Source organism: Gavialis gangeticus, unplaced genomic scaffold, assembly GCF_001723915.1.
Source record: "Gavialis gangeticus isolate Ggan-Ray unplaced genomic scaffold, GavGan_comp1, whole genome shotgun sequence".
Taxonomy (NCBI): domain Eukaryota; kingdom Metazoa; phylum Chordata; order Crocodylia; family Gavialidae; genus Gavialis; species Gavialis gangeticus.
The window spans coordinates 120,506,709-120,522,645 of record NW_017729022.1 but is presented as its reverse complement, the minus strand read 5'-3'; the positions used below and the strand labels follow the sequence as shown (position 1 = coordinate 120,522,645).

General features: G+C 44.0%; 1 protein-coding gene across 6 annotated transcripts in view; it reads left to right on the top strand.

Moving 5' to 3' along the window:
* The window catches only part of NPHP1 (nephrocystin 1), an 88,253-nt gene that overhangs the window by 62,316 nt on the left and 10,000 nt on the right, over positions 1–15,937 (top strand). For 3 of the 6 annotated variants that reach the window (XM_019516093.1, XM_019516091.1, XM_019516094.1), the window contains 3 exons: positions 4,594–4,706; positions 8,208–8,281; positions 15,287–15,331. In XM_019516093.1, the coding sequence (XP_019371638.1) occupies positions 4,594–4,706; positions 8,208–8,281; positions 15,287–15,331 (232 nt within the window). The remainder of the gene's footprint in view (positions 1–4,593; positions 4,707–8,207; positions 8,282–15,286; positions 15,332–15,937) is intronic. The other 3 variants (XM_019516095.1, XM_019516096.1, XM_019516092.1) reach the window with 2 other exon arrangements.

Sequence of the window (15,937 nt, the reverse complement as noted above, 5' to 3'; positions counted from 1 at the left end):
CCAGCAGATGTCTGGGTAATTAAAATCGCCCATGACAACTACATCCCTTGCTTTTAGTGCCTCTGCAAGCTGGCCTGAAAATTCCCTGTCCAGCTCCTCCTCTTGGTTGGGGGGTCTGTAGTAGACCCCCACCGTCAAATCCCTCTCCCCCTGCCCCCCCTGAATCTTGACCCAGAGCACTTCAGCTTGCCCTTCCTCTGACCCCATTCTGCTGGCAGAGGATGTGTAGTGCTCCTTGACATAGAGTGCCACCCCCCCCTTTCCTACCTTCTCTATCATGCCTGTACAGCCTATTTTCCTACCTTCCTTCCCCCCTCCCCCCCACCACAAGGGACTTAACAGCTGGAGGCAGCTGTGTCAACCATTGTAAAGTCGAAACCAGCATCGGAACCTTGAAACAGTGTAAATTTATAAAGGTTGCAAGTGCCATTTGTCATAACTCAGTCATAAGTTGAGGACTGCCTGTATACTTATAGAAACCTTTCTTGTTACTCTTCATGTTCCTTGGTAGCTGCAACTCTAGTTGCACTTTGGCCTTCCTGATTTCATCCCTGCATGTTCAAGCAGTGTTCTTATACTCCTCCTTAGTTATTTGTCCAATTCCACTTTTTGTAAGCTTCCATTTTCTGCGTTAGCTCACTGAAGCGTTCCCTGCTAAGCCAAGCTGGTCACCTACCATTCTTCCTGCACATCAGGATGATTCATTCCTGAGCCCTCAATAAGGTTTCTTTAAAATACAGCCAGCATCCCTGGACTCCCTTTCCCCTCAGATGGGCCTCCCAGGGTATCCTGCTCATCAGTACCCCAAGTGTATTGAAGTCTGCTTTTCTGAAGTCCCAGGTCCTTTCTCTGCTGCCCTCCTTGCTTCATTTCCTCAGGACCCTGAAGTCAGTCATCTCATGGTTGCTGCTGCCCAAGTTGCCATCCACATCTACATTCCCCACAATTCTTCCCTGTTTATGACCAGCAGGTCAAGAGCATGGCCCCTAGGTAGCCTCTCCAACACTTGCACCAGGAAGTTGTCCCCAACACTCTCCAAAAACTTCCTGGATTGCCTGCTCACTGCTGTATTGCCCTCCCAGCACATCTGGGTGATTGAAGTTCCCCACGTGAACCAGGGCCTGTAATCAGGAAACTTCCACTAGCTGTTTGAAGCAAGCCTCATCTACCTCATCCTCCTCTATAGCAGACCCCCACCACAACATCCCCTTTATTGTTCTCCCCTGTAACCATAACCCAGAGACTTTCAACAGGCCTGTCTCCAATTCCAAACTGCAGCTCTGAGCAATCATACAGCTCTTTTACATACAGTGCAACTCCTCCCCTTCTCCCCCCCTGCCTGTCCTTCCTGAACAGTTTATACCCATCCATGACAGTGCTCCAGTTATGTGAGCTATCCCACCAAGTCTCTGTTGTTCCAATCGCATCATAGTTCTGGAACTGCAAGGACTTCCAATTCCTCCTGCTTATTTCACAGGCTCTGTGCATTTGTGTGCAGACACTTGAGGTAACTAGCCAATTGCCCTATTTTCTCAAGAAGAATGATAAGGCCTCCCCTGTTGCCCCCTCCTGCTTATGGTTTCTCCAGGTCGCTCACTTTCCCACTTACCTCAAGACTTGGTCTCCCTCCCCCAGCAAACTTAGATTAAAGCCTTCTCCCTAAGTTAACAAGTCTATCTCCAAAGATGCTCTGCCATGGTCACTGCCACCTCTGGGCTGCCCAGTGGCTACTCTGCACTGTTACCGTTGCCCTGCTGGGCAGCCCAGAGGTGGCAGAGACACAGGGCAGCCCAGTGTGACATGGGCTCTGGGTGGCTGGAGCAGGGAGCGCTGGCAGCTGTGAGGGGGAAGGGCTGCTTTTACCCACACCAGGTAACAGTTTCTGCCCCGCCACCGCCCTGCTGCTACTGCTGAGCTCAGGTAAGCGAGTCCAGAGCAGGTACAGGGCTGCGCATGTGGGTCCCCAGCTGTACTGTGGGGCTGGAGCCAGCGGCAGTGGCACCTGGAAGGAGCTGCCACTGCTTGGGCTACCTAGAAAGGCGGTCCTGCTGCGGAGGTGCCCCAGCCCCACTGTGTGCCATGGGGCAGCAGGATGTGCCACGGTTACACAGTACAGAGCAGGCACAGGTAGGGCTGGGGCGGTGCCGGGGAGACACCACAGGGCTCATTGCCTCTGGGCTTTTGTGGGGTGGGGATGGATGCTGGGGCTCCCAGGCAAACCCCACAATACCCACAAACCATCCCCTGAAGCCCTACAACCGCACCCTCCCCTACACACAATCACACCCCCCAGAAACAGCGCATCTACCTACACACATCTGCCTCTGGGGGGAGCCCCTCTCACTGCTACGCGCACATACCCCACACCCCCAGCCACCCTCCACATAGCTCCCCACAAACCCCATACCCACCCACCTACCTCCATACATACCCCCACATCCACACACACAAACCCCATGCCCCCCCCCCACAATACACAAGAGTAAGACTTCATTTTGAGCTTATCATGCAATCATTTATATATAAAAATTTCCAGTTCCAAGCTGGCAAACCACCTTCCCAAAAAGAGCATACTTCCAGGGGCAAGGGGAGGGTCTTCTGGAAGCAAATGTCAGAGGTTAGGGTGTGGGACTTCCAGTCCCAAGATGGTGGCCGGAGGGGTGCCTGTCAAAGGGCAGGGCTACCCTTGCGGCCCTCAATAGCTCACCAAAACTCATTAAGTAGCCCTCCAGCCAAAATAGTTGCCTGCCTCTGACCTATAGTATTAGATGAATTTAGAATTAATTTCTTTAGCTAATAGTCAGTTATCACATGTGATTTCTATCTCAAGATGAGATCCCCTCTCCTAGTACAGTTTCTGTGGAGGTATATAGGGCTACATCTGCTACTGTCAGAGGTATAACTGCATTTCATTTAAACATACCTGTGCTAGGTTTAATCTGACCACATTGGATACTAATAGCAGTGGCAACATGGGTCAGCTGCCTTGACCAAGGGTCCGAGGTTGGTTGAAACAGCGTGTGTTGCTGCCACTCCAGTACCTGCTACTGGTACCTAGTGCAGTTATATTAAACCATATGAGGCGGTTGCACTTCCAGTTTGTAGTGTAGACCCACCCTCAAGAACAGGAATGACTTTAATGAAGAAAGAGTGGCAAAATGTAAACCATCAGATGTAGCTGCCTTAGCATGTCTGCACTGCATTCTTCATACACCTGCAGCCATCATTGTTGAGCCCACCCCAACCTTCTGCTTGCCAATGCCATACCTGGGAATGAGGTGATGAAGCCACCCTGAGGAGCTCTCTGCTCTGCTGGAGACTAGGAGTGGGCAGACAGAGCGTGTTTGAAGACAACATTCCCTGGGAATGCCAGGGCATGATATAAACATACCCTTAGAGGTACCTCTGCTAATGGTATAGAGATCATTTCCCTTTGCATTGGGCACATCTACATGAGATATTTACTGCGCAGTTGACTAATTTTTTTGTGCGCAGTTGGCTGGGGCACAGGTTGCTTCAGTGTGGGGCTAGCCAGAAGGCAACCCTTGTGCCTCAGCCAGCTGCTCCACAGCATATGGAGACAGGTTGGAGCAGCCCTGGGTTGGCAGGCTGACCCCCCAGGTCTCCTGCAAGCCTGGGGTGCTCTGATCCAGCTTCATGTGTTGCACACAGTTTATTCATGCACATTAATTGCATGTGTAGGTGTGCCCATTCTTTATTTGTCTGGGTTAACAAAGCAGAATTGGGGACTACCTGTATGAGGGAGTAGAACTATTTATCAAAAAAACAAAAACAAACCCAAAGCAGTATAAGTGAAAGTGGAGTCATCCAAGTATTCAAGTAAGATATAAGTTTCTGGGTTCAAGCAAAGATAAAGCTAATGGAGCTGACTTTAACCATCAGATCATCTGGGCCAGATTCTGAACTCAGGACAATACATTTTGGTGCTCTGAGATTTAAGTCAGCATGTGACTTGTGTTTGGATTAAATGTCTGAAGACTGAGAATTCTTTTGGCACATCCAGTATACGTGGTTGCTTTTAATATTTGCAAATAATTTATGCCTTATTTCACTGATTAAACATCTTTAAAAACAGGATCTGAATTTAGATGGGCAGTATTGCTGTAGTTGCTACATAAACTAACTTGGTCATGAATGTTTGATCCCATCTTGTTGTAATCATTGGGATTTTTGCCAATGACTTCCTTTGAAGAAGTTTCATGTTCTTTAAGTGTAAATGGCACTCCAAGGGCCTTCCTAGGATTTAAATTCTGTTCCTCTCTGGAAAATATCTAACACTAAATTGATATTTTAATGACTGTTCTGCTGTTTAGTTGCTCAGATTAAAAACACCTTTGGTTAGCTTCATTTTCTGTCTTCTAAATGTCTTTTTCATCAGTAACACAGAAGTACTTCACACACTCTTTATGAAAGAGAGTATATCTACACACTTCTGGCTTACTGCATCTGTTATTACTTCCAATAGATATTTATTCATGTACAATGATGTGGTTGTAATACCTATTCAGGTTCACAGGATTGCTTTCCATAAGCTGTTTTGAATAGATACACAACCTCGTATTTCTCTTATAGTCTGCTACCAGAAACATTGATTGGCAGCATGTGCTGCATTCACCTCTTGATACTTTATCGACAAATTCTTGGTGATGTGCTCCTGAAGGACAGAATAAGCGCGCAGAGTGCTGGTAAGAATTGTTATTGTGGCAAATTATGAGAAATCAATATTGTGAGTTATTCTGGTTAATTATTTCTCAAAGGCATATTCTACTTGCTACTTGCAGAGAAAGCATACTGGGTTAGATAGACCTTTCGTCTTAACCAGTGTGGCAATTCTTATGTTTGTATGAATAATAATGCCAGGGGAAAAAAGGGAGTGTTTTTGTCCTTTGCTTCCAAGTACTTGAAAGTACTTGCGGCAGAAATAAGTGGTTAGCCATGTTGGTCTGAAGTCAGGTAGAAGATATGGGAGGGTAACACCTTAGAAGCTAGCTAACTGGTTCAGAAAGGCATGAGCTTTTGTAGACAACAACTGACTTTGTTAGATGCTACTAAATCCATTCATAGCATCTGACAAAGTAGCATGTTTCCTATAGAAGCTTATATCTCTCTGAGCCACTTAGTTTCTAAGGGCATTTATACATGTGCTCTGGGAGTTGGGTGGGGGAAGTGCTTTAATTAGACCACGTGGAGCATCTCGTGTATCAGTGTCCCTGCACTTCAAAATGGTGGCAGGGAGCTTTATCTAAAGCTCATAGAAAGCACCCCCACCACCATTCTGAAGCACAGGGATACTGATACATAAGACTCAGTCAGGTCTGCTCTGGCACACTGTAATTACAGTGCACTGGAGCAGCCTCCCTGCTTGTGTATAGGCACCCCATGGTGCCACCCTGTAGTTTATTCAGTAAGAAAATGCTTCCAGAATTTCCAGGTGTTGTGCCTAGCAGAAAACAATGCACTGTTATGTCCTGAGATATAGTAAGTAATTTTCTCTCCTAAAAAGAGATAATATATATCCACAACACAACATGGCCCAGCCAGCTAGGATGACATTATAAAAATTAAACCTAGCCAAGGCTCTAAATCTGACTAGCAACAATTGCTATATAAACTAACTTAGTAAGAAGGGTTTGATCAAGCCCCATTGTAACCCATGTGTGTTTTGTTGTTGCCTACATTAGGAGAAGAATCAGACCTTTAAAGCACATTTATTTCATTCTCTCCAATTTCTCCCATAAGTAGGGTTTAAATCAGGTTCCTGCCTTGGAAAAAATCTGTCCCTAATCAGCACTTTCTCCCCAGTCTAAGACAACTTTCATGAGTTCCAGTTTAAGAAAGATCTGTGTTTCATTTCTTTCTGTTTGATGTAATCCTACATATGTTGTCTCATATCTATGGACTGCTTACATATTATAACCATTCAGCTTGAAGAAATATTATTTGCATTTTTTCCATGGAAGTTAAATGAAACCCATTCTGCTCAAGTCACTCTTACAGAGTCCCTAATTGTCATTCTCATCTGCTCAAGATTAGCTTTATATTCAGTTTTGTAACACTTTAACTTGTGTCAAATGAGTTTCATATTTGACTTAAATTCCCATAATGGAAGGCAAACATTACAAATCAAATTTTGTTTTCAGTGATGTATGAATGAAATGTTTTCAGTGAAGCTTTCAAGAAAGCATGCAAGTGAATACTGTATGAATACTGTAATGTTTGTATTCATACGCCGTTCACTGAGGAATTCACAATACTTGTTTCTCATAATTTAGAATCAACCTGTTGTTCCTCCATTGTTTCCAGCTCACCTCAAAATTACTACATCATGCTTTGTTGATCCCAAATGTGTGTCTTTGTAGTATATGGCATGACAATGCATGCAGTTTGCCCTCAGAGGCGGCTTTTTCTCAGTTCTTGTAAACATTTCTAACTTCCTCTTAACTGCCAAGATCAAATGTTTTGCTTGTTAATTTTTAATGAGTACATTTTTATGCTTTCCACAAGAGATCAGGTAAGTGTTTCTATATTTAAGACTAATAATTTTACCCATATTTTGTCAATTGTGGAGATAGGCGGAGGAGGAGTGGAGGAACTCTTAAGGCTTACATTCAGCTGTGGAAAGAACAAAGCGAGATACAGGTTTAGATTTTTCCTTTTAAAAACATAACCATCACTGCACAGTTTTTTTCTGAATGTGCCTATTGTTACAATCATTACAGAAATACAGAAAATTACAACTCACAGTCATTGTGTAGTGGGTTGATGGTTTTTCATACTGCAAAATGATACTGTCTGAACATTCCTTGATCTTTCTCCTGTGTCTCTGTATTAGGCTTTTGAAATAATGCATGATCTACTTCTATAGTAAAAGACTTTGAATCTGCACTTACCAGAATACTTAAGCTAACAATTTCAGTCCATAGCTAGGCACTTAAATAGTAGTTTCAGTTTTCAAAAGTACCTAAAGCTATAACTACCATCACATCTTTCACCGAAGTTAATCTCCACACTTAGTACATTGGAAAATCAGGATTTTATTCAGTTTTTGTGATGTGCATGCTCTCATTTTATTTAATAAAACCATAAACTGAAAAATGATAGTTTATTATGGTCAGAAGAGTCCTTCTGATCATCTAGTTTGATTGCCTGACTAATATGGATCAAATAACTTCATTCTGTAATTTTTTTAGAACGATCGTAACTTCTGTTTGAGCTATATGGTGTCTTTTTGAAAAAGAGTGAACATTAATTTTAAAGATTTCAAGTAATGGAGACTCCATCATAGCCCTTTGAAAGCCGTTCTAAGGGTTAATCTCCTTCACTAAGTATTTGCACCTTGTTTCTGTATAAATTCTGTTTTCATCTGTTGGATTCTCATTATATACTTCTGTGTGTAGGAAAACCAAAATAAAGTGCATGATAATCAGGTTTATGTCAAAGGTATTTATGTATTTTGAGTTAACTAAAATTCCTGAAAAAAATCAGTTCACAGAGTTTTTAGACTCTTAGAAAAAGCAGTTTAGTTTTGTCTTACTTTCCAGGAATATTTGGATAATAGTAAGCTATTAACGTTTCCTACAGCTTGAGAACTTCACTTTTACAATACGGAAATAGCAGCATGTAGGCACCAACTTCATGCATGCTGTGGGGCTCAAACAACCACTGAAAAAAATTAGCACCTACAGACCCATGCTTGCAGATGTTAAAAATAAAAAAATGCACTTTATGGGAAGAAGCAGCGTGCGACTTCAACCCAGCTCTGCAGTGTCTGTAAAGATCAAGCGCTTCAGCAGGGCTGGCGCTTTTAGCTAAAGCTGATTCAATCAGCTATTAGATAAAAGTGCCAAAAAAGCCCCACTAAAGAGCCAGATGCTGCAGAGCTTTAACGCCTCTTCTGGGCATGCATGGGGCTCGGCAGGGGAACACGCTGAGTTAAAAGTAAAGTACTGTTTTTTCGGGGGTTAGTTTCTGTGTCTGCAAGCACCCACCAGCAAAAAACAAAGTTGGTGCCTAAGTAGCAGCGCATTTGCAGTTGTTTATATTCTAGGGCTGTTAGAAATTATGAGAGAATGTAGTGGTATACAAAATCATCGAATGCTTCTGCAAGCCATTTTTAACATTCCTGTAGTCTTATCTAAAAATATTATGAATCGTAACAAAATCTGTATGCTTCTTTTCCATTTCAGATTTAATTAGTAATCCTATTTTAGCAACTTTTCCCAAGCTTATGGAGCAGCCTGATCTTATGGATGCATTTAGGGTATGTAATACATGTTATACTGAAGAATCATCTGCTGCTTCTAGACCAGTGGGTCTCAACCAGGGAGACCACAGCACCCTGGGGTGCCTTGAGATCCTTTCAAGTGTGCCACAGGCTGCCATGCTTGTTAGCAGTGTTTAGTATACAAACAAGATTCACAAAATAAACCCAGGAATTTCAAATAGGAATGCACAGTGTTAAATCTATTTTGACCTCTTGTGACCTTTATGAGTTCTTTGCAACAGAGAAATTACTCTATTTTTCCATAGTTGAAAACAGAATGAAAAGTAAGAGCTGGTATTTTTCCAGGGGTGCCTGGAGTCTAAAAAGGTTGAGATCAACTCTTCTAGACTTTGAATATATTGCAGTATATTTGACCTCATACATTACCAAATGGAAAACATAAAATATGGAGGTTCTATTGTTCTTGTTTTATGTACATGCATAGTGAATGCTGCGGATTCCTCCTAGACTTGGTTGCATTCATAATTATGATACAAAGTCTCAAGTAAATCTGGTAGAAATAAAGCACAGTGATTATATAATATTTACTACATTTTCCCATTTTGCTTGGAGAAAAATATTTTGGCTGGGAGCAGGTTATCTAAAACTTTTTTTTTTTAAAGGGATAACTGAAAAAGTGATTTTTCTAAACTATTCTTGACAAATCTTGGACCTTTTGTTCTATATTGGGTACTTTTCTAGTCTTTCATGAGCATACCATATTTACTCGATTCTAAGACAGAGAAAAAAGGCCCTTGCCATAGAATAGAGCGGGGGAGAGGGGGTTGGGCACCAGCCCCTATCCAAGGTTTGGACTGTAATCACAGTTGTTGCCCCCCCCCCCAATCGCTCCCCTGCAGCTTCTTCCACCAGTCTCTGTGCCCCTGCCCTCCACAGCCTCTACTCCCCTGCCTTTTCTTCTCCCTCTCCAACTTACCTTCGCTCCACACTGGCAGAGTCTGTCCTTGCTGCTGCCTGGGGCACTGAGCACAGCCCCAGCGCAACCCTGTAGCACACATGGCCTGCATGGCTGCTACGGGGCCTGGTCTGGGGTTGTGCTCAGTGGCCCAGGCTAAAATGGGGACAAAGTAAAACAAAATTAACTGCTGGCATGGAGCAAGGGGGAGGGGAACAGAAGTTGGGGAGGGGAAGAGGGGAAGCAGGACTGTGGGGAGGGAGAAAGGGGAAACAGAGACTGTTCAGAGGAGAGGGAAGAAGGGAGCAGAGGCTGGAGTGGGAGGGGGACAGAGGGAGCAAAGGCTGTTCAGCGGGAGAGAGGGAAAGGGGAGCAGAGGCTGTGGAAAGGGGCAGGACAAGGGGCAGAGGGGGAAGGGGTGTCCCAAGGCTGTGGGGGAGGGCAGGTAGATGTGGCAGGGGGCCAGACTCAAGCTTCACCTCCTCACACCACCTGCTCCCCACTGCCTGCCCCCCTGCAGCAGTGGAAGGAGGTAAATTAATGATCCTCCAATAATTAGATTGTATATACGAAAATTATTTTAAAATATATGCTGGGTTTTTGGTTGTAGCTGTGTTGGTGTAAGGACATAGGCAGGCAAGGTTCTTTGAGTAGATGTGATATCTTTTATTAGACCAACTGAGTAATTGGAAAAAAGTTCTTGGCAAGCTTTCAGGTGCAGTCACCCTTCTTCAGGCATAGGGAGTCTGCTGTTCTCTGAAGAAGGGTGATTGCACCTGAAAGCTTGCCAAGAACTTTTTTCCAACTACTCAGTTAATCTAATAAAAGATATCACATCACTCAAAGAACCTTGCCATTTTAAAATATATACCTTTCCTTTCTATATAATCTAATTATTGCGGGATTGACTTAAATTTGGGGTCATCTTAGATTCAGATAAATACAGTGATATTAACACCTTGCAATGTTTAATGCCTTGATCCTTACAACAGTTGGTTTAAATGCCTACTAAATGCTGAGTTATATCTAGCCCTGAGTGACTTGTCCAAGAGACTGGGAAGACCCTGACAGTATGGAATTGAATACTGGTCCCTCCTAATAGCATATAGACTATACAATCCTTCATATTAACATAACCATTGCTTTTATTTGTAAATTGTCTGTAATTTGGTTTAGTGGATTATTGCCAGGCTGCACAATTTCTGAGCAGCCAGAGGGTGCCTGCAGCATGAGCTCTTCTGGCTCCCCTCATCCCACAGGCACTGCCATGTCTCCTCCATCATGTCAGCAGTGTGCCCCCACCCTTGCTTAAGCTATGGGCTCCCCATACCCCTGTGGGCTGTTCTGCCCTGCCCTCAGAGGTGAGGGCAAGAAGCAGAAGCTGGAAAAGGGAGTGGAAACCTGGAGAAAGTGTTGACAACCCAATAACTTCTTTTTTTTTACTGACAATTTGCAAACGTGTTACTGACAGGCTTTTTTTATTGACATGTGTTTTTACTGTAGTAAAAAATATATATTCTTGGTTTTACACTTGACATCCACCCCAGCTCCAACCCTCACTATGCTGTCCTGCCCAGCCTATCCACCTCCAGCCTTACCCCTGCCAGCCTGCTTTTCCTATCACAGCACAGACCCCAAAAGAAGCCTACTTTGAACCCAGTAGTATTATAGGATGGGAAGCAAGAACAGCAGTGCATGGCTAGAGGGGAAGGGGTCCACAAAATACTGAAAGAAGGCTTCCTTCAGCATGCTGTGCTCCCACTTAGACATCACGTTGTGCTGTTCCGTTCTTTCTGTGCTTCAGTCAAGGTCCAGCTGTCCCCATCCTTTCCTAGAAGGAAGCTTCACAAAGCAGCAAGAACTTGACTGTTTTTACAGAGGACTTAAATTTATTTACAGACTTTATAGACAGGCATTTTTGGCCTGAATTTTTACCAACTGCCCATAAATTTATGGACAATTAGCAACCCTGCCTGTCGACCCCACCAACAATAGTGGTGGTAATGGTAGTAGCAGGAGCAATGGGAAGAGCAGCAGTCAGGTGAGAGCTTGCAGGCTACCAGCTGGACAGCCCTGGATTATTGCATGCTGCATATTAGACTCAGGTGTCACTGCATGACTTTATCAGGTAGCTGATGAGCTGTAGAGCACTTTGGTTAAGCAGCTCTACCTACATCATCATTGAAGCAGGTGGCGGTCAAACATTGAGAAAAGGGGCAGTTTTCAGTGTGGACTAATTGAGTATTTACCCATCTTCTATGTGGGGTTTTGCAAGTCATGATGAGCCCTGTGTTGCAGTGGCTACACTGCTAGCAGCAGCCAAGTTTGCTACTTTAAAGCTGGCAAAGGTATGTCTGCAGAAGATGCAGTCATTGCAGTGTAAGGGGATCTTGTATCTCTCACCCTCCACCATGGCTGTCATGGTACTAGGCAATGGCAAGTTATTTTTCCATAAGAGAACCATTGTCCAAGCTTCTGTTACAGTCTAGATTTGGAAGAATATAAACTATGTAAGAGTCACTCAACCCAGAGATGAGTTTGGATGATGCCTGATCTTTGGTTTGGTGATTTGAGCTCTGTGCTGGGATGTTAGATACATGTAGGTTCACATCTGCTCTGAGTGAGATGGGAACCTAGAATTGGGGTCCCTGGCTTACAGGACAAGTGCCCTAACCATTCAGCAATTGAGGGTGAAACAGGTCTGAAGTGATCTGGGCTCTGGTGTCAGAAGCAGACTGGCTAAGTTTGCTGACAACACGAAACTTTGAGGAAGAGTATTCACACTTGAGGATAGGCTGATGATCCAGGCCAACCTTGATGGGCTTGCAAGGTGGGTGGATGAAAACTTGATGGCATTCAATACAGAGAAATGCAAGGTGCTCCACCTCGGGTGTGGGGGGGAGCTCCCATCACACTATATAGGCTCAGCAATGCTACGCTCGCTAGCACTATGACCAAAAGGGACTTGGGGGTCAAGATGAACGTGAGCCACCAATGTGATACCGCAGGCAGCAAAGCAAACAAAATTCTGGCTTGTATCTACCGGAGCAAGACTCAGGATGTCATCCTCCTGTTGTACTTGGCCTTGGTGAGGCCACAGCTGGAGTACTGCATTCAATTCTAGGCTCCACAATTCAGGAGGGACATGGAGAAGCTTGAAAGAGTCCAGAGGAGAGCTATGTTGGGGGGGCTCTTTAGCTTTTTAGCCTGGAAAAGCACAGGCTCAGGGGTGATCTGGTGGCCACCTATAAGTTTATCAGGGGTAACCACCAGTATCTGGGGGAACGTTTGTTCACCCGAGTGCCCCAAGGGATGACGAGGTCAAACGGTCATATACTACTGCAAGACCATTTCAGGCTGGACATAAGGAAGAATTTCTTTACTGTCTGAGCCCCCAAGATCTGGAGCAGCCTGCCATCGGAGGTAGTTCAAGCACCTACATTGAACGCCTTCAAGAGAGAATTGGATGCTTATCTTGCTGGGATCCTGTGACCCCAGCTGACTTCCTGGCCTTCAGACGGGGGGCTGGACTCGATGATCTTCCAAGGTCCCTTCCAGCCCTAATGTCTATGAAATCTATGTGTATGATCAGAGGTCGAGAGAACAGGCCTTATGAAGAGAGGCTGTGAGCTATGGGACTCTTCACCATGGAGAAGTGCAGGCTCAGGGGTGACTTGGTGGCAGCCTATAAATACATAATGGGTGTGCATCAGGATCTGGGGGAATAAGGCCTGTTCACCAGAGCACCCCCAAGGGATGACAAGGTCCAGCGGTCACAAATTCCTGCAAGACCATTTTAGGCTGGACATGAGTAAAAACTTCACTGTCCAAGCCCCCAAGGCGTAGAACAGACTCCCCCTAGAGGTGGTGCAAGCACCTACTCTGGACACTTTTAAGAAACATTTGGAGGCTTATCTTGCTGGGATCCTTTGACCCTAGCTGACTTCCTGCCCCTTGGGGAGGGGGCTGTACCCGATGATTTCATGAGGTCCCTTCCAGCCCTAATGTCTATGAAAAAAAAGGAAAGGCCCTTCTTCTTCAGAGCCTAATATCTAGTAGTCATAAGTTTCTGGCTTACCTTTTCTTGCTCTGGATGGCAGGATATATCCACAGTTGGTGCACATATGTGACCATGTGTGTTGCCAATGTGTAGCCTACTGAGCAGGCTCAGTCTACATGTGCATGCTTATGCGCCTACACTGCAGAAGAAATAGAATTGCTACCTGCAAACAAATTGCATTTTTAGCATTTAGCAGCTGAAAGCTGGCATTTAGGTGCACAAAGGGAAATAGAATTCCACTCTAAGTTTTACTGACAAATATCTTTAACATGTTATATTGTTAATTTCAAGAATCATTTGATTAAATTCAACCTGTATTGCTGCACTTAGCTTTCTTCTGTTGCAGAAACATTAGATCACTAAGAAAAATGTGGAATTTTGTGGCTTTTGTAAGTGTTTGATATTCCCAGTGGTATCTGCACAATTCAGGGTTCCAATGAAATACCAAGTATTTGGTATGTGGGATATAGAAAAAAAAAACCCTTTGATTCATAGATTGTAAGGGGCTGGAAGGGATCTTGCAAGATCATCAGGCATGGGTGTCTGGTGCCTCTTGAGTCAGGGGGGTACGTGCCCCCCCCACCTCCCCCGACACCAGTCAGCGACCGGGGGGGGGGGGGTACCTCCTGCTGATGGGGGGTGCCCAGCAGCCAATCCTGCAGCCCATCTCACTCGCTGTAAAAGTGGCCGTGCCACTTCCGGAAGCAGCATGGCTGCTTTTGCTGGTGGCCCCGCTCCCTGGCCAGTGCTCGCAGGTGGGGCACTGGTGCTCCCACCTGTCCTCCTGCCCACTGGCTAAACAGGGAATGCAGCCAGACAGGGGTGCACCCACTATGCATTGCCCCTGTCATCAAATCCAGCCCCCCTGCACTAAGCAGGAAAGCCATCTGGGGTAAGGTCACCCCAGCAAGATAACTGTCTAGTCTCCTCTTGAAGATTTCCAGGGTAGATGATTGTATTACCTCTGGAGGGAGTTTAAATCAGTACACTGCCATCTCCCTGACAGACTGAGAAAGTAGCTCTTAGGTGTGACCTCTCCTAGTCATCTGAAGGTGCCTGACAGTATGCTAATTTTTCAGTTTTTTGGAGGGGGGTGGAATTTTTTGCGGGGGCTGTTTTAACTTTTTCAACTCTTCTCTCACTTCAGTTCAAATAAAGCTTTCCAAAGTTAAATTCATTCTACTGAAGAAGATCAAACAGTTAAGACAGATCCAGTTTTAGAAAAAACAGTCTCAGCTCTTTTTAAATGGAACTGTAACTAGGTAGTCTTGTTTGTGAAGATTTCTATCTCATTTGATCCAGTGATCTTTATTTAAATAAAATTGGATTGCTCCATCTTATCTCACATGAGCGAGTGGTACAGGTAAGTACATGAATGGCTAAATACAGATGTAAACTAAATAAAAAAATAACCAAGAAAAAAAGGTCACATGCAATTCCATGTTGAAACTCCACAGATCTTGGCAAAAATTCACAAGTCAAATTTTTTTTTTTAAGGTAAACAGACTTGACTTTGCCAAAAATCTTGTAAATTACTAATACATCTACTAATAACCATAATTACCCTGAACAAGAGACCTGGAAACCATCTCTGTTTATTCCTTGAATCCTTCTGGAAATCTCTGGGACAATGGTATTTCCCAGTGAATGAGAAGAAAGCTCACTATCTGGTCTTCCAGGGCTTCTTAAGGGACCTTTTTTCTCTTCCCCACCATTCAATGTACTGCCATCCTCTGTCCTCCATCCACCCCAAATGCTGTTCTGTTTAAATATGCTTGCTCTGAAGAATTTTTGGTGATAATTAGGGATTTAGGTGGTGGGGGGACCAATTCTGGATTTGGGCTAGAAAACTCTGCTTTCTGCTTGGTATCCTAACGTATTCTCCAATATTTAGGGAAATTTGCTCAGGTATGAAATGGATTGAATGAAGTCAAAGAAATACCTCTTGCAGCTGAAAATTGTCTTGATGTGCATCTTCACAATTTTTAAAACTCAGTCTGATATAATGTTTTGTGTTTTATTTCAGAGCGCTTGGGCAGAAAAAGAGAGCACATTAAAGAGATCAGAGAAGGTACTGAAGTACAGGTTTTCTCAGCATCATATTAAAGCTACAAAAACAGAAGCATTTCTATTAGTGTTGTGGCTTGTTTCAGCTATTTTATGTCTTTACTATTATAGAGTCAGAAAAATATAAGTCCTTTAACTGCAGACCTTCACTTTTTTTTATCCATATTTATAGTAGCAAGCTACGTGAGCAGGGTTATGAAATAAACTTGTCATGTTAGCTAGCTTTTTTCATTATTAACATAGCATTGCATTATTAACATAGCATAGCAACTATCACTCATGGCTTTGAAGCATTCATAGTTTCTGTAAAACAGCTATGTACCTTGACAATAAGAGTAGTTCTGTGAGCTTGTGTACATGTGGATCAACAGACAGTCAACGTCACTCGTTTAGATTCACTTCAAGCATATTTTAACTGTGGTTCCCTTCCCAAGATAAACAGAAACTTATGTATCTGTTCTTAAGTACAAGGGGGTGGCGGGGTGGAGACAGAGATGAGGGCTCTTGCAATGGAGTTCATATAAAAGACATCAATTTTTTTGAGCAGTTAGTGTTCAATCCTCTCAAAACCTATTGACCCCAGCCCAACTCTCTTGCTGTCAGATACTGA